Source organism: Bombina bombina, chromosome 5, assembly GCF_027579735.1.
Source record: "Bombina bombina isolate aBomBom1 chromosome 5, aBomBom1.pri, whole genome shotgun sequence".
Classification (NCBI taxonomy): Eukaryota; Metazoa; Chordata; class Amphibia; order Anura; family Bombinatoridae; genus Bombina; species Bombina bombina.
Window position 1 is genome coordinate 394,170,246 of NC_069503.1, and position 19,156 is coordinate 394,189,401.

Here is a 19,156-nt window from a genome sequence, read left to right on the forward strand (position 1 = left end):
TTTTTTAAGGGTGTATTGGGTGGGTTTTATTTTTAGGTTAGGGCTTTGGGGCGCAAAAGAGCTAAATGCCTTTTTAAGGGCAATGCCCATCCAAATGCCATTTTCAGGGCAATGGGGAACTTAGGTTTTTAAAGTTAGGCTTTTATTTGGGGGGTTGGTTGTGCGGGTGGTGGGTTTTACTGTTGGGGGGTTGTTTGTATTTTTTCTTTTTACAGGTAAAAGAGCTGATTACTTTGGGGCAATGCCCCACAAAAGGCCCTTTTAAGGGGTTTTGATAGTTTAGTTTCGGCTAGGGGTTTTTTTTTTTGGGGGGGGGGCCTTTTTTTATTTTGATAGGGCTATTAGATTAGGTGTAATTAGTTTAAAGATCTGTAATTTGTTATTTATTTTCTGTAATTTAGTGTTTGTTTTTTTGTGATTTAGCTAATTTAATTTAATTTATTTAATTCTATTTAATTTAGTTAATTTATTTAATTGTAGTGTAGTGTTAGGTGTTATTGTAACATAGGTTAGGTTTTATTTTACAGGTAAATTTGTCTTTATTTTAGCTAGGTAGTTATTAAATAGTTAATAACTATTTAATAACTATTGTACCTAGTTAAAATAAATACAAAGTTGCCTGTAAAATAAAAATAAACCCTAAGCTAGATACAATGTAACTATTAGTTATATTGTAGCTAGCTTAGGGTTTATTTTATAGGTAAGTATTTAGTTTTAAATAAGAATAATTTAGTTAATGATAGTAATTTTCTTTAGATTTATTTAAATTATATTTAAGTTAGGTGGTGTTAGGGTTAGACTTAGATTTAGGGGTTAATACATTAAATATAGTGGCGGCGATGTTGGGGACGGTAGATTAGGGGTTAATAAGTATAATGTAGGTGGCGGCGATGTTAGGGGCGGCAGATTTAGGGGTTAATGATATTTAGTGTTTGCTATGCGGGAGTGCGGTGGTTTAGGGGTTAATATGTTTATTCTCGTGGCGGCGATGTCCGGAGTGGCAGATTAGGGTTTAAAAATGTTATTATAGTGTTTGCGATGCGGGAGGGTCTCGGTTTAGGGGTTAATAGGTAGTTTATGGGTGTTATATATATATATAAGAAAAGGTAAAGGTGGGTTAATCCTGCACTAACTTGTAATGCACCTCTAATAAATAATTGAAAAGCTCAATTATTTATTAGAGGTGCATTAATAGTTAGTGCTGGATTAACCCACCTTTACCTTTTCTTATATATATAATACTATTTTTTTGGGTTCCGTGCACTGGTTCACCTGCCTGTATATTTGTGTGTCAGGTGATCCATTACTATACACTTAATATCCTCTTTTGAGTGGGTTCTTTTATATCAGTTTATGGGTGTTGGTGTACTTTTTAGCACTTTAGTTATGAGTTTTATACTACGGCGTTGTACCATAAAACTCTTAACTACTGACTTTAGAATGCGTTACGGATCTTGGAGGTAGAGGGTGTATCGCTCACTTTTTGGCCTCCCAGGACAAACTCGTAATACCGGCGCTATGGAAGTCCCATAGAAAAAAAGGTTTACGAAGTTTACGTGAGTCGTTTTGCGGTAAGGCCAAAGAAGTGTGCGGTGCCCCTAAACCTGCAAGACTCGTAATAGCAGCAGTAGTGACAAAGCAGCGTTAGGACCTCTTAACGCTGCTTTTTCAGCTTAACGCACAACTCGTAATCTAGCCGATAGTTTATCTCCACATAAAACATAAACCCACACCACCCAAAGTTTCTAACTAGTTGGACACTGTCATTTGCTTCCATTAGGGCTAATGGAACACTAAATACAGGAGAATTAACCCTTTAAGGACACAGCTTTCAGTTTGCTCAATTGTTTTATGACGGAAAAATTCCGTCATATGTCCTTAAGAGGTTAAATAATTGTTAAATACACAATAAAAAGACAACACAATTGCACTTGCATTTGATTTGAAATTAGCAATATATTATATTGTCTGGCAAATTTCAAAGTTAATCCAGTTTTCCCTTCATCCTGTTTCATGTGACAGCCATCAGCCAGTAACTCTGCCTCCCGAATGTCAGGATTGCACAGCGGTCCTTAAAGGGCCACTGTAAGTAAATATTTTCTATGCCTGTTACTAACTAACAACCCCAAATACGCTTTTTATCAATAGCATTTCATTAACATATCTCTACCGTATATCAGAAATCTTGTCTGCAAATGTAATTGTTTTCCAAACCCACTCTGTGGGTATCCTTTGCTCTGTACCAATCTGTTTACAATACCTAGGTTTCAAAATGGCGCTTTAAACACAAACTTATTGGTTTAAGTATTTTGAACATGCAGTGCTGAAAATAGTGGGCAGGATAACGTGACATCATCGGCGAATAAAAGATATAACTTTTAGAACGTTATGAAACTTCGTTTTGGAGAAAATATAGGTCAGTAGGTTTTAATTAATGTTTATTAACTTTAATATGTTAGTTGTTTATCTTAAAAATTATAAGAGAAAGTAATCCTTTAAACTGGGTGATGCCATTTGACAAAGGTGTCAGTGGACACCGAAACCTCATGGGACTTTGCTTTTAACTTTTTTCCAATAAAAGTAATTTCTTTCATGTAATTAGCAAGAGTCCATGAGCTAGTGACGTATGGGATATACATTCCTACCAGGAGGGGCAAAGTTTCCCAAACCTCAAAATGCCTATAAATACACCCCTCACCACACCCACAAATCAGTTTTACAAACTTTGCCTCCTATGGAGGTGGTGAAGTAAGTTTGTGCTAGATTCTACGTTGATATGCGCTCCGCAGCAGGTTGGAGCCCGGTTTTCCTCTCAGCGTGCAGTGAATATCAGAGGGATGTGAGGAGAGTATTGCCTATTTGAATTCAATGATCTCCTTCTACGGGGTCTATTTCATAGGTTCTCTCTTATCGGTCGTAGAGAGTCATCTCTTACCTCCCTTTTCAGATCGACGATATACTCTTATATATACCATTACCTCTACTGATTCTCGTTTCAGTACTGGTTTGGCTTTCTACTACATGTAGATGAGTGTCCTGGGGTAAGTAAGTCTTATTTTCTGTGACACTCTAAGCTATGATTGGGCACTTTTATATAAAGTTCTAAATATATGTATTCAAACATTTATTTGCCTTAACTCAGGATGTTCAACGTTCCTTATTTCAGACAGTCAGTTTCATATTTGGGATAATGCATATGAATAAATCAATTTTTTTCTTACCTTAAAATTTGACTTTTTTTTCCCTGTGGGCTGTTAGGCTCGCGGGGGCTGAAAATGCTTAATTTTATTGCGTCATTTTTGGTGCAGACTTTTTTTGCGCAAATTTTTTTTTTCTGTTTCCGGCGTCATACGTGTCGCCGGAAGTTGCGTCATTTTTTGACTTTTTTTGCGCCAAAAGTGTCGGCGTTCCGGATACGGCGTCATTTTTGGCACCAAAAGCATTTAGGCGCCAAATAATGTGGGCGTCTTTTTTGGCGCTAAAAAATATGGGCGTCACTATTGTCTCCACATTATTTAAGTCTCATTATTTATTGCTTCTGGTTGCTAGAAGCTTGTTCACTGGCATTTTTTCCCATTCCTGAAACTGTCATTTAAGGAATTTGATAAATTTTGCTTTATATGTTGTTTTTTCTATTACATATTGCAAGATGTCCCAGATTGACACTGAGTTAGAAGATACTTCTGGAAAAACGCTGCCTGGTTCTGGATCTACCAAAGTTAAGTGTATCTGCTGTAAACTTGTGGTATCTATTCCTCCAGCTGTTGTTTGTAATGAATGTCATGACAAACTTGTTAATGCAGATAATATTTCCTTTAGTTTTTAGTAATGTTACATTACCTGTTGCTGTTCCATCAACATCTAATACTCAGAGTGTTCCTGTTAACATAAGAGATTTTGTTTCTAAATCCATTAAGCAGGCTATGTCTGTTATTCCTCCTTCTAATAAACGTAAAAGGTCTTTTAAAACTTCTCATTTTTCAGATGAATTTTTAAATGAACATCATCATTCTTATTCTGATAATGGTTCCTCTGGTTCAGAGGATTCTGTCTCAGAGGTTGATGCTGATAAATCTTCATATTTATTCAAAATGGAATTTATTCGTTCTTTACTTAAAGAAGTCTTAATTGCATTAGAAATAGAGGATTCTGGTCCTCTTGATACTAAATCTAAACGTTTAAATAAGGTTTTTAAATCTCCATTAGTTATTCCAGAAGTTTTTCCTGTCCCTGATGCTATTTCTGAAGTAATCTCCAGGGAATGGAATAATTTGGGTAATTCATTTACTCCTTCTAAACGTTTTAAGCAATTATATCCTGTGCCATCTGACAGATTAGAATTTTGGGACAAAATCCCTAAAGTTGATGGGGCTGTCTCTACTCTTTCTAAACATACTACTATTCCTACGGCAGATAGTACTTCCTTTAAGGATCCTTTAGATAGGAAGATTGATTCCTTTCAAAGAAAAGCTTACTTATGTTCAGGTAATCTTCTTAGACCTGCTATATCTTTAGCGGATGTTGCTGCAGCCTCAACTTTTTGGTTAGAAGCTTTAGCGCAACAAGTAACAGATCATAATTCTCATAGCATTGTTAATCTTCTTCAACATGCTAATAATTTTATTTGTGATGCTATCTTTGATATCATTAGGGTTGATGTCAGGTATATGTCTCTAGCTATTTTAGCTAGAAGAGCTTTATGGCTTAAAACTTGGAATGCTGATATGAATTCTAAGTCGACTTTGCTTTCCCTTTCTTTCCAGGGTAATAAATTATTTGGTTCTCAGTTGGATTCTATTATCTCAACTGTTACTGGAGGGAAAGGAACTTTTTTACCACAGGATAAAAAATCTAAAGGTAAATTTAGATCTAATAATCGTTTTTGTTCCTTTCGTCACAATAAGGAACAAAAGCCTGATCCTTCATCCACAGGAGCGGTATCAGTTTGGAAACCATCTCCAGTCTGGAATAAATCCAAGCCTTTTAGAAAACCAAAGCCAGCTCCCAAGTCCACATGAAGGTGCGGCCCTCATTCCAGCCCAGCTGGTAGGGGGCAGATTACGATTTTTCAAAGAAATTTGGATCAATTCAATTCACAATCTTTGGATTCAAAACATTGTTTCAGAAGGGTACAGAATTGGCTTCAAGATAAGGCCTCCTGCAAAGAGATTTTTTCTTTCCTGTGTCCCAGTAAATCCAGCGAAGGCTCAAGCATTTCTGAATTGTGTTTCAGATCTAGAGTTGGCTGGAGTAATTATGCCAGTTCCAGTTCTGGAACAGGGGCTGGGGTTTTATTCAAATCTCTTCATTGTACCAAAGAAGGAGTATTCCTTCAGACCAGTTCTGGATCTAAAAATATTGAATCGTTATGTAAGGATACCAACATTCAAAATGGTAACTATAAGGACTATCCTGCCTTTTGTTCAGCAAGGGCATTATATGTCCACAATAGATTTACAGGATGCATATCTGCATATTCCGATTCATCCAAATCACTATCAGTTTCTGAGATTCTCTTTCCTAGACAAGCATTACCAGTTTGTGGCTCTGCCGTTTGGCCTAGCAACAGCTCCAATAATTTTTGCAAAGGTTCTCGGTGCCCTTCTGTCTGTAATCAGAGAACAGGGTATTGTGGTATTTCCTTATTTGGACGATATCTTGGTACTTGCTCAGTCTTCACATTTAGCAGAATCTCATACGAATCGACTTGTGTTGTTTCTTCAAGATCATGGTTGGAAGATCAATTTACCGAAAAGTTCATTGATTCCTCAGACAAGGGTAACCTTTTTAGATTTCCAGATAGATTCAGCGTCCATGACTCTGTCTCAGACAGACAAGAGACGTCTAAAATTGATTTCAGCTTGTCGAAACCTTCAATCACAATCATTCCCTTCGGTAGCCTTCTGCATGGAAATTCTAGGTCTTATGACTGCTGCATCGGACGCGATCCCCTTTGCTCGTTTTCACATGCGACCTCTTCAGCTCTGTATGCTGAACCAGTGGTGCAGGGATTACACAAAGATATCTCAAGTAATATCTTTAAAACCGATTGTACGACACTCTCTGACGTGGTGGACAGATCACCATCGTTTAGTTCAGGGGGCTTCTTTTGTTCTTCTGACCTGGACTGTAATTTCAACAGATGCAAGTCTGAAAGGTTGGGGAGCTGTTTGGGGGTCTCTGACAGCACAAGGGGTTTGGGAATCTCAGGAGGTGAGATTACCAATCAATATTTTGGAACTCCGTGCAATTTTCAGAGCTCTTCAGTCATGGCCTCTTCTAAGAGAGAATCGTTCATTTGTTTTCAGACAGACAATGTCACAACTGTGGCATACATCAATCATCAAGGAGGGACTCACAGTCCTCTGGCTATGAAAGAAGTATCTTGGATCTGGTATGGGCGGAATCCAGCTCCTGTCTAGTTTCTGCGGTTCATATCCCAGGTATAGACAATTGGGAAGCGGATTATCTCAGTCGCCAAACGTTACATCCGGGCGAATGGTCTCTTCACCCAGAGGTATTTCTTCAGATTGTTCAAATGTGGGGACTTCCAGAAATAGATCTGATGGCTTCTCATCTAAACAAGAAACTTCCCAGGTATCTGTCCAGATCCAGGGATCCTCAAGCGGAAGCAGTGGATGCATTGTCACTTCCTTGGAAGTATCATCCTGCCTATATCTTTCCGCCTCTAGTTCTTCTTCCAAAAGTAATCTCCAAGATTATGAAGGAATGCTCGTTTGTTCGGCTGGTGGCTCCAGCATGGCCTCACAGGTTTTGGTATGCGGATCTTGTCCGGATGGCCTCTTGCCAACCGTGGACTCTTCCATTAAGACCAGACCTTCTGTCGCAAGGTCCTTTTTTCCATCAGGATCTCAATTCCTTAAATTTAAAGGTATGGAGATTGAACGCTTGATTCTTAGTCTAAGAGGTTTCTCTGACTCTGTGATTAATACTATATTACAGGCTCGTAAATCTGTATCTAGGAAGATATATTATAGAGTCTGGAAGACTTACATTTCTTGGTGTCTTTCTCATAATTTTTCCTGGCATTCTTTTAGAATTCCGAGAATTTTACAGTTTCTTCAGGATGGTTTGGATAAAGGTTTGTCTGCAAGTTCCTTGAAAGGACAAATCTCTGCTCTTTCTGTTCTTTTTCACAGAAAGATTGCTAATCTTCCTGATATTCATTGTTTTGTACAAGCTTTGGTTCGTATAAAACCTGTCATTAAGTCAATTTCTCCTCCTTGGAGTTTGAATTTGGTTCTGGGGCTCTTCAAGCTCCTCCGTTTGAACCTATGCATTCATTGGACATTAAATTACTTTCTTGGAAAGTTTTGTTTCTTTTGGCCATCTCTTCTGCTAGAAGAGTTTCTGAATTATCTGCTCTTTCTTGTGAGTCTCCTTTTCTGATTTTTCATCAGGATAAGGCGGTGTTGCGAACTTCTTATAAATTTTTACCTAAGGTTGTGAATTCTAACAACATTAGTAGAGAAATTGTGGTTCCTTCATTATGTCCTAATCCTAAGAATTCTAAGGAGAAATCATTGCATTCTTTGGATGTAGTTAGAGCTTTGAAATATTATGTTGAAGCTACTAAGAATTTCCGAAAGACTTCTAGTCTATTTGTTATCTTTTCCGGTTCTAGGAAAGGTCAGAAGGCCTCTGCCATTTCTTTGGCATCTTGGTTAAAATCTTTAATTCATCATGCCTATGTCGAGTCGGGTAAAACTCCGCCTCAAAGGATTACAGCTCATTCTACTAGGTCAGTTTCTACTTCCTGGGCGTTTAGGATTGAAGCTTCGGTCGATCAGATTTGCAAAGCAGCAACTTGGTCTTTTTTGCATACTTTTACTAAATTCTACCATTTTGATGTGTTTTCTTCTTCTGAAGCAGTTTTTGGTAGAAAAGTACTTCAGGCAGCTGTTTCAGTTTGATTCTTCTGCTTATAATTTCAGTTTTTTTTTTCTTTATTTTTGGTGTGGATTATTTTCAGCGGAATTGGCTGTCTTTATTTTATCCCTCCCTCTCTAGTGACTCTTGCGTGGAAGATACACATCTTGGGTAGTCATTATCCCATACGTCACTAGCTCATGGACTCTTGCTAATTACAAGAAAGAAAACATAATTTATGTAAGAACTTACCTGATAAATTCATTTCTTTCATATTAGCAAGAGTCCATGAGGCCCACCCTTTTTGTGGTGGTTATGATTTTTTTGTATAAAGCACAATTATTCCAATTCCTTATTTTTTATGCTTTCACACTTTTTTCTTATCACCCCACTTCTTGGCTATGCGTTAAACTGATTTGTGGGTGTGGTGAGGGGTGTATTTATAGGCATTTTGAGGTTTGGGAAACTTTGCCCCTCCTGGTAGGAATGTATATCTCATACGTCACTAGCTCATGGACTCTTGCTAATATGAAAGAAATGAATTTATCAGGTAAGTTCTTACATAAATTATGTTTTTTTACTAAAATCCAGTGAGTGCTGTCTTTGCTCTGGACTGTTTATATCTGACACACGCACCCTGGTATATATTTACCCCAGCCTGGGGTCAAAGAGTCCTTCACTTGAACTGTATATATATATATATATATATATATTCACTGTGCATTTTTGCATGTGCTTAGAAGGAACTGAAGCCTCAGAAAGTGTGCATATAAAAAGAATGTGCACATATTGATAATGAAAGTATATTGGAAAGTTGTTTTTTTTTAGTTTTTTTTTTTTAAATTAAATGCTCTATCTGAATCATGAAACTTTAACTTTAAGTTTTGTGACGCTTTAATGTGAGAACTTTTAGGATATGTTTTTGGCAAACACATAGCTTCACAATGTTGAACATCAGGGTTTCACAAACACTGTTTTGTCAGTGTGTAATGTATTTGTATGTGCTGAACCTAAGGAAATTGCAGTTTAAATGATTAATGTAAACCTGAGGGTATCTTTCTACTGGTCAGCCATAAGTGATCTAATGGTAGAAAGCAGGGTACCAGAAGGTGCATGATCTGATGTAGAGTTTATACAAAAGCAAAAGCTTATGTGAAAGACTGATAGGCAGTAATCTCTTTAACTAATTTCATAGACAACACTGTATGCACCTTTCAGATTCCAAGAAATTAGCTCATGCTAAAAAAGCTATTTGCTCCATTGTCCTATACGGAGCTGACTCTGAGTTTCTCTCTCCTACACTTGAAAGGCAAAAGTGCATTCTTTATACCAGCTAATGGAGATGCTATATCATAACTGATGTTTGGGCTTTTTGGTGATGATTAGGAAGGGCGTGCAAATATATTAGATAAGAGAAACCTAGGTTTCAACATGGCGGCACCCATGAGGAATTGTAAATCTCCAAAGTTAAATTACAGAAAAGGGGACAAAATAAATGAATGAAACTATAGTATATTGCATTTTTTTAATACACTTAATTAAACATTTATATTACAATCTCACAGTGTTTAATGTTCCATATCCTTCTGAGACTAATAAGGGAAAAACAAAAGGCAGAAAGGAAACGAGAAGTAATATTAGGAGCTGTTTGTTATGTGCATAGATAGCTGTTTGCGTATAACAAAGAATTTTTTTTTTGTGCTTTGAAATTTCCTCAAGGTCAAAAGATATGTTTGCAATACCTCAAATAAAATGTTATTTAAAGTATCTTAGTCTGAAGGTAGATCCCATATCCCTAAATACCGTATATCTGCATTCATGGTTTACCTTTGTTTATATGATTATTTAACAAATAAAGCAATAGGACTATGAAAATGAATGTGTTATTTTGTTTATTTAACTTATGTATTTATTTATTTTGTGAATGTTAGTTACACCTGCCCCTCTGCTACAAAGAGACAATTTACTATCCCACGTTTTCTACAGCTAATGTCTATGCTAATATACTAGCTACAGATTGAGGCTTCCAAAATCTGTGTAGGTGGTTTTAATTATTCATTACTCAGTTTGTTCTTTATAGCGTTCCCAGCTGTGCTTTATTATTCAAAGGTTAATGCAAACTGAGACAAGCAAATTAACTGTTGCAGTTCAAGTAAAGTCGGCAGCACATTGCTCAGCAGTGCACTATGCTACTTAAAGGGACATGAAGCCCAACATGTTTCTTTTGTGAGTGAGACAGAACATACAATTTTAAAGAAATTTTTAATTGACTTACTTTATCAAATTTGCTTCGTTCTCTTGGTATCCTTTGTTAAAAAGTATAACTAGGTTAAGCTTAAGAACTGTGAGCTAGCTGCTGATTCGTGGCTGCACATATATTCCTTGTGTAATTGGCTTACTGATGTGTTCAGCCAGTTCCCAGTAGTGCATTGCTGCTCCTACAAGAAAGGATACCAAGCGAATGAAGCAAAATACATAACAGAAGTGGAAAGCTGTTTACAAATGTATGTTCTATACAAATCATGAAAAAAAATTGGGTTTCATGTCCCTTTAATGCTTTATCAAAGTAAGAGGGATGACGATGCTACACATTGTATACCAGCTGAAAAATGTTACATCTTTTGTCAACAAAAGTAATATCAATGGGGATTTTCAGAGCTAAATACTGTAATATCCTTTTTAGCAGCTATAGAATTTACCCCAAAAATAGTAGAAATATTTGCTTTATTGAGATATGTAACATACAACAAAGAAAAACTTTCATTTGCATCTTTTAACCCCTAACGACATGACGTAACCTGTACATTACATGTTTTACCCTGTATTAGCGCGTCTCTGCAAAAGCAGCAAGGGTGAAAAGGCTAGTGCAGAGGGCCGCATTAAGCCCTTGGGCCGCCAGTTGGCCATCCCTGCTCTAGTATATCATCAATGCTGTTTTTCAGCATTTACAAATATTTGTTTTACAATTGTTAAGAGCAGTTGTGCCCAACTACCTAGCACACAGGAGCCACAGATCAATATTGAAGGGCCACAAACAATAGTGCCAAGGGCTGCATGTAGGCCTTGGACCACCAGTTTCCTGTCCCTGATTAAGAGAATAGAATGTTCTATATTTATCTGCTTAGAATATATTTTATTTCCTGTTTCTAGGTGATCATATTGATTATTTATTTTTACCTATCTAAATGAAGGAGTCTGTAGAATGTGTTGCTAAACCTGTAAATATCACTTCTAAATAGTTTGTTTAACTTGACATTCAGAGACCAATTTTAAATACTGTATATTATTTCTTGATTTTTTTGTGTAAGTTTGCTTTATTATTATTATTATTATTATTTGTTCTATTTTTTTCTACACACATGCCATCTGCTTAGTCAAATTTAATAAAAGTCATTTTGATTGTAAGTTGTTTTTTTTAGGGGGGGGTTAATTAGGTGCATAATTACAGTCTTGTTACTAAGAGATGCAACATCTCTATATTGTACAATTATTGCTGCAATTATCTGATTATGTGAAAATAATTGAAACATATTTTCATCATTCATTATTTCTTTACCTGTGATTAAAGGGACATTCTAATACACAAATGGTCTGCTCTAATTTGAGTATATAATTTTAGCATTTCTGGCTTACAGGGACGTTAAAGTTAAAGGGACACTGAACCCAAATTTTTTCTTTCGTGATTCAGATAGAGCATGCAATTTTAAACAACTTTCTAATTTACTCCTATTATTAATTTTTCTTCGTTCTCTTGCTTTCTTTATTTGAAAAAGAAGGCATTTAAGCTATTTTTTTGGTTCAGGACTATGGAAAGCACGTGTTTATTGGTAGGTGAATTTACCAACCAATCAGCAAGAACAACACAGTGTGTTCACCAAAAATCGGCCGGCATCTAAACTTACATTCTTGCATTTCAAATAAAGATACCAAGAGAATGAAAATAATTTGTTAATAGGAGTAAATTAGAAAGCTGCTTAAAATTGCATGCTCTATCTGAATCACAGTAGAAAAAAATTGGGTTCAGTGTCCCTTTAAACTCTCATGGTTCAGATAGAGCATGCCATTTAGAGACTTTTCATTTTATTTCTGTTATATATTTTACTTTATTCTCTTGGTATCCTTTATCAAAAATGCACTACCGGGAGCTAGCTTGTGATTGGTGGCTTTACAAATCTGCTTTTTGTCAGAAGCTCACCACATGTGTTTTTGCAGGGGTTAAATACACAGATGCAAACTATAGTGTAATAATAAAATGCTCTAATAAAAATGTAAAAAGTAAATGTTCTTACAGTTTATCGTCCTTTCAACCCTAACAAAGAGTTAAACTGCAAGTATTAAAACTCCCAAGCAGGAAATCAGTAGGGAGGCAGGCAGGCACACTTGGCCACCAATCATAAGTGGTTTCCCACTGGGGAGCTGCAATGCGCATGGCTCACATGCTGGACTTTAGCTATGTATTTAACCATTGTGCAGGGTTAAACGCATAATAACGGGGGTTAGTACTGCAGAAATTACATGATTACAAGTTCCTACTAATTAGAACATTTTTATTATTTATTTAACACAAATAAGTAATAAGCAGAGTGTTTATAAAATGGTGATCATTTTAACCCATTTTTGTTTTAACAACCCTAATATATTTTTTTATTGTTTTTATAGCGCTGGCCCCAAAGGAGATAACATATATGAATGGAGGTCAACTATACTAGGCCCGCCTGGATCTGTATATGAAGGCGGAGTTTTCTTCCTTGATATCGCATTTTCTCCAGATTACCCGTTCAAGCCACCAAAGGTCAGTACAGTAAACATTTAATGAATAATCTTATTGCAAGTCATCAAGCAGTGTAAATTATGTTTGTTTTTCAGGGCTTATTTTGCTCAATTGATTACTATCAACTAATTTTACAATAACTGATCGTATATTCTATTTCTTATCCTAATCTCGGTGTGAAAATTTAGTTAATGACTTTACTTGAAAGCTGAATCATTGTCATCATTTGCATCCAAAAAAAACAGATATACCCCTTTATTTTATGGGTCATAGAAGGCAAATTAAACTTTTGTGTATCAATCAATTGTGTAACCGACCACAGCACACCTGGTCCCATCCATGACACACCCATTGTTTTCGTCCCTCCAATCACAGCCACATCCACAAATCCCTGGCCCACCACTCACAGGTTTTTCTCCCATCCTAGCCTCCAGGAAATGTGAAGTGTGCAATAGAAGCCAATTGGAAAGGCATTTATTGTCTCTCAGTCACTTTAAAGGGATATTATTTTAATTAACACTGAATAAATGTTAGATATAATGATGTAAAGCCTGAGAAAAATATATTATTATGGAAGAAATAAGTATAAAGTTTCAGTTTCTGATAAGCACCGCCATGTTGTAACCTTGGTTTCTCTAGTTTAAAAGCTTGTCATGAGCGACACTGGAGGAAATCTCGGAGTTCTGCTGACTTTCTTCACTATAAGTTCATCTTGAACTCTTACTATTCTGCCTTTAATCTATATAAGCAATACTACTTCTCCACTCTAATCTCTACTCTTTCTTCAAACCCAAAACGTCTGTTCTCCACATTCAATACTCTTCTCCGCCCACCCCCACCTCCCACCACAACTTTTCTCTCAGCCCATGATTTTGCCAGCTATTTCAACAACAAAATCGACTCCATCAGAAATGAAATCAGCTCTCAACATACTACCGATCTCCATCCCCCTCAAAAGCTCACAATCATCCAAAACCCACATAGCCATACATTTAGCTCTTTTGCCCCTGTTACAGAGGATGAAGTTTCTGCCCTTATACTATCCTCTCACCGCACTACCTGTCCCCTCAACCCCATCCCCTCACAACTACTCCCCTCCCTCTCTTCTATCCAAACCCCGATACTCACACACATCTTCAACCTCTCGCTCAGCACTGGTATAGTTCCCACATCTCTTAAGCATGCATTAGTCACACCTTTTCTCAAAAAACCTTCTCTCGATCCAACCTCCCCATCCAACTACCGCCCTATTTCCCTACTACCTCTTGCCTCAAAGCTTCTTGAAAAGCTAGTATATGCACGTCTATCCCATTTCCTTACACTAAACTCCCTCCTTGACCCACTGCAATCTGGATTTCGCCCCCTTCACTCAACAGAGACAGCAATTTTTAAGGTTACCAACAATCTACTTACAGCAAAATCAAATGACCACTTCTCTCTACTTATCCTCCTTGATCTGTCTGCAGCCTTTGATACTGTCGACCACCCTCTTTTGCTCCATACCCTCCAATCCTTCGGCATCTGTGACACAGCTCTCTCTTGGTTCTCTTCCTATCTGTCTAACCGTACCTTTAGTGTAGTCTTCTCTGGGGCATCTTCTGCCCCGTTACCTCTTTCTGTTGGAGTACAGCAAGGCTCTGTCCTTGGTCCCATTCTCTTCTCTATCTACAAGTCCTCAGTAGGTTCCTTAATAAAGTCCCACGGGTTTCATTATCATATGTATGCCGACGATACCCAAATCTACCTCGCTGCATCAGAACTCTCTCATATCTCATCTTGGATGTCCTCTCACTACCTCAAGCTAAATCTCTCCAAAACTGAGCTCCTTATTTTCCCCCCTTCTTCCAAAATCTCCACCTCCCATGTCTCTATAACTGTTGATAACTCCATCATTACCCCAACCTCACATGCCCGATGTCTTGGGATCACACTGGACTCAGATCTTTCTTTCACTCCTCACATTCAGTCCTTGGCTAAAGCCTGCCGCTTCCACCTTAAAAACATCGCTAAAATTTGACATTTCCTTACACAAGACACAACAAAGATTTTAATCCACTGTTTCATCCTTTCCCGTATCGACTACTGCAACTCTATCCTCTCTGGTCTCCCTAGCTGCTGCCTATCTCCTTTACAATTCGTAATGAATGCCTCTGCCAGGTTCATCTTCCTTGCACGTCGCTCTTCATCTGCCGCACCTCTCTGCCAATCCCTTCACTGGCTTCCTCTTGCCTCCAGGATTAAACACAAAATTCTCACTCTGACATACAAAGCTCTCAATTGCACTGCTCCCCCCTACATCTCAGACCTTGTCTCCAGATACTCTCCCTCCCGTCCCCTTCGCTCCGCTCATGATCTCCTACTCTCCTCCTCTCTTGTTACCTCCTCACATTCCCGTCTTCAAGATTTCTCCAGATTGGCTCCCATCTTATGGAACTCTCTGCCTCGCTCCACAAGAATCTCCCCTAGTTTTAAAAGCTTCAAGTGCTCCCTGAAGACTCTACTATTCAGGGACGCTTAGAACCTACACTAACCTTCCTATCTCCACTGCTATCCCCTAAAACCCCATAGCATGTAAGCCTATGAGCCCAGCTGTTTGTAGTTCATCTTCATAAGAGCCGACTACAACAGTGCAACTCTCGGCAGGACCCTCTCTCCCTATTTGATACCTGTAATCATTTTTATATACCACCTATGTTCATAGCGCTGCGAAACCTGTTGGCACTCTACAAATACCTGATGATGATGATAATAATAATAATATCTTACTCTGATGATGCCAGTTAGAAACAGTTGCGCAAGAGCTACAGTAGCAAATCTACTCAATAGAGGGCCCTGATGCAAATTTGTTTTTTGGTCTCCTCCAAAGATAACTCAGTAGTAATAGTAATAATATACATACTGCTCTGTATAATGATTTTGAGAATGGATGGATAGATAGATAGATAGATAGATAGATAGACCTGCAACCTGCACCAATAAAATGCTCCCCTGCATTAGTATTGTACACATTCTGCACATGCTTAGGTATAGATTGGCTGCTATGACCCCCCCCCCCCCCCCCCCCCCCCCCCGCCACCTCCAGCACTTGGGCACTGGTCCCACATCACCGGCTGCACCAGTAGTAGTTTCACCCCTGAAAAGCTGCTAACATCTCAAAAAGGTTTAATGTCTGTTACATTTTGACTTCTGTGTCCATAAGAACATCATTTAAAACACCTTGTAATTACATTTCTGTTGTGTTGCTATAGAAAAACAATGTCAGACAAGTCCTAATGTTTTTAAAACATTCTTTTTGCTTCAATTATTTGTAAATAGCCAAACTCCACTCACCATTTGCCTTATTTGGTGCTTTAGTCTATGACAACAAGACTACTAGCAAGTAAAGGGATATGAAACCCAAAAATGTCCTTTTGTGATTTAGACAAAGCATAATATTTTTTTGTAAAAGTTTCCAATTGACTTCTATTATTAAAAGTGCTTAGTTCTCATGATATTCTGTGCTGAAGAGATACCTAGGTAGGCATCTGGAGCACTACATGGCTGGAAATAGTGCTGCCATCTAGTGCTCTTGCAAATGGATAACATTCAAAACTGCTGCCATATAGTGCTCCAGAAATGGGTTGGCGCCTAAGCATACATCCCTGCTTTTCAACAAAAGATACCAAGAGAACAAAGAACAATGTATAATAGAAGTAAATTAGAAAGTTGTTTAAAATCACATGCTCTATATGAATCATGAAATAAACATTTTGGGTTTCATATCCCTTTAGTATGAAGTGAATTGTTTTGCAGTTGTTATCTGATAAAGCCAATTAGGGATATATGTGTAGCAGGGTTAGCCCTGAGAAGTCGGCAGAATGCATTTTCAAGGTCTAAAAATAAGAAAAAGCTCTATTTTTTCAGAGCTAATTTAAATGAAAAGGGGACAAAATAATTAATATATTTATATTGCAAGGTTGTTTCATTATAGACAACTAAACATTTTTATATAAAATCGCAAGATATTTAATGTCCCTTTAATAGGAAAGGATATTATAATTAATTTGCATGTGCACCTAAATAGGTTTGGGCTGTGGATATTATATAAAGGGGCAACAACACTAGTCTGTTTGGGATTAAATAAAATTAAAAAAACTCAAAACACCTCTGCATTGTGTTATTCAGGTGTTTTCTCTGCTCTAGATAAGCAGTGAAGATCATTTAAATCAGTGCCAGAGCGGTATCTGCATCCAGCACTTGAGAAACCCTGCTGCCTAAATAATAGCGTCTTTAGTTTGTGTTAAGCACAAAATGCCTGGCTGTATAGAGTTTCCCCTGGCTACAGCAGTATGCAGAGCTCAAATCCATAAACAATGAATTGCAGATGCTGGTTTAGACACAGCACTTTTTTTCCTTGTAAAATAAAATGGGAAAAAACCATCTAACGTAGCTAACAAACAACACACTATTATGAGTGTATGGGATGTAAGTTTGTGTGTGTCACAGAGCATTTGTTTAAAATCTAAATTAACTTCCAAATCTAATTAAGCCCTCAAACCACTACTACTGCACAAGCGAAAAGAGTTTGTGCCTTTGGGTGACATGAAATAGAAATGAGGTTATGTGTGTTCCTTATGTGTGTTCCTTGTATTAAAGTTTCTGTAAGGTGTGTGGGTAAGGGTGGGAATTTGGGAGGGTCCAGGATTAGTAGAGATGTCCCCTGATGCTAAAAGCAGCAAGATGGAGAGAGAGTAGGTGAGGAGATTTGTAGCAGTGAGTATTTGTATGAGGTGTTGCAGTTTAGTGACAAAAAGATTTTAAAATAAAAAGTAGTTTGTGAGAACTGAGGTATTGTCAAGAAATGAGAGAGGGGCCTATAAAAACATTATGTGGAGGATGTAAAAAGGAAAAGCAGGCAGGAAAATATGCCTAAGCAGTAAATGCATAAGACTTTGTTAACAAGGAAAATATGTTTGACTGCCTCAGTGGTAGTTCAAATGTTCTTTAAATCTTGTATAATTCTTAGTGCTGTCACTTAAGATGTTCACTTAGAGAGATGGGATCTTAGAAAGATAGAATTCTCTGCAAATGTTCTCCCCTAGCTGAAATTAAATTTATAAGCCTCTGTAGCCAGCTGAGTTTACTAAATTAGTTGATTGTAGACTAGAAGATAAATGAAGACCAGGTAAGAAAAGTAAAATGTAGACCAAGATCAAAAGAATGGATTCAAGTAGACCAAATTGGGGGGGGTATAATTAATTTAGCAAAGTTAGCAGATTAAGGAAATATACATGGTGGGAACAGGATTTGAGCAGATACAGTGGTTTCAGAGGGTGAAATACAAATGCCAAAACAGATTTAAAACCATAAAAAAGTGGTCCAGGAAGAGAAAGGGAAAGGGACAGAGAGGGTGAAATACACAAATATCGGCATGTTCTCTACAGCGGGCCAGTCAGTTGCCTTACCCACTATTAAATAAGTAAAAACTTTAAATTTGTTTTACCATTGTGTAGGTGGCAAATTCACTAGTACATTTGTGTTGTAGACTTTTCATAAATTACAACACAGCTAATAATTTGCAATAATTAGCTAAGTATTTGATCACATTTTAGAATTTTAAGTATATTGGCAGTTGAGTCTTCTTTGACCTAGAAATGTTAGTTGAGAGTTAAGGTTATGAATGTTATGATCCATAATCTTTTGTCATTTATGACATGATTCTTCTTTGGTCAAAAGACTGAGCATTTAATTTGAAAACTGTACATCTGCCATTTAAATAGATACTTAGACCAAATGCTTCTTTAACCATTACATTTCTGTATAAAGACAAAGATTGTTTAATGTTGGGGAGGTCCATTGTGTAGGTGTTGTGGACCCTTGGCTCAGGATTTGATGCAAGGGGTCTCGAGGATCATGGCACCTACGTTGTTGTGATGTGCAGAATGCTCTTGCTCTGGATATCTCTTCTTACCGGCCAATTCCCCAGCCGTTTGTTGTTTTTTGCAATCTGCAGATGTCATGTTGGTTCTTATATGCGGTTGACATTTACTGGCCTCTTACTGCTCCTCTTTGTTGAGTCTCAGGTTAGGAAGTACTTGGCATTTAGGTGCGTCTGCATACATAAGGTATATAAAGAACTACCTAACTCAATATATTTGGATTTTTAAAATTGGTCCCACATTGACATATTTGGCCCTGAAAAAGCATTGTTTTCAAATTACTGAGAACACGACGCTGACTTTGCTTCCCCACATACTAACCATGGGAAAGGAAAAAACCTAAGTTGTTACTAGCAGAGTCCTTCACTGAATTTTGAAAGCCTAAATATTGTGCGAACAATTGAGGTTTGTTTAGTCATATTTAGACAGCCCTAGAGTTATAAATGCTTAACAAATCGTAGAACTTAAAGGGACAGTAAAGTCAAAATTAAACTTTCATGATTCAGATAGAAGTAAATTAATAGTTGTTTAATATTGCATGCTCGATTATCAAATTTGCATTGTTCTCTCAGGAGTG

General features: G+C 37.4%; 1 protein-coding gene across 1 annotated transcript in view; it reads left to right on the forward strand.

Moving 5' to 3' along the window:
* The window catches only part of LOC128661490 (ubiquitin-conjugating enzyme E2 E2), a 141,198-nt gene that overhangs the window by 35,692 nt on the left and 86,350 nt on the right, over positions 1 to 19,156 (forward strand). Inside the window, exon 2 of the mRNA XM_053715739.1 lies at positions 12,550 to 12,682. Coding sequence (XP_053571714.1) covers positions 12,550 to 12,682 — 133 coding nt within the window. The remainder of the gene's footprint in view (positions 1 to 12,549; positions 12,683 to 19,156) is intronic.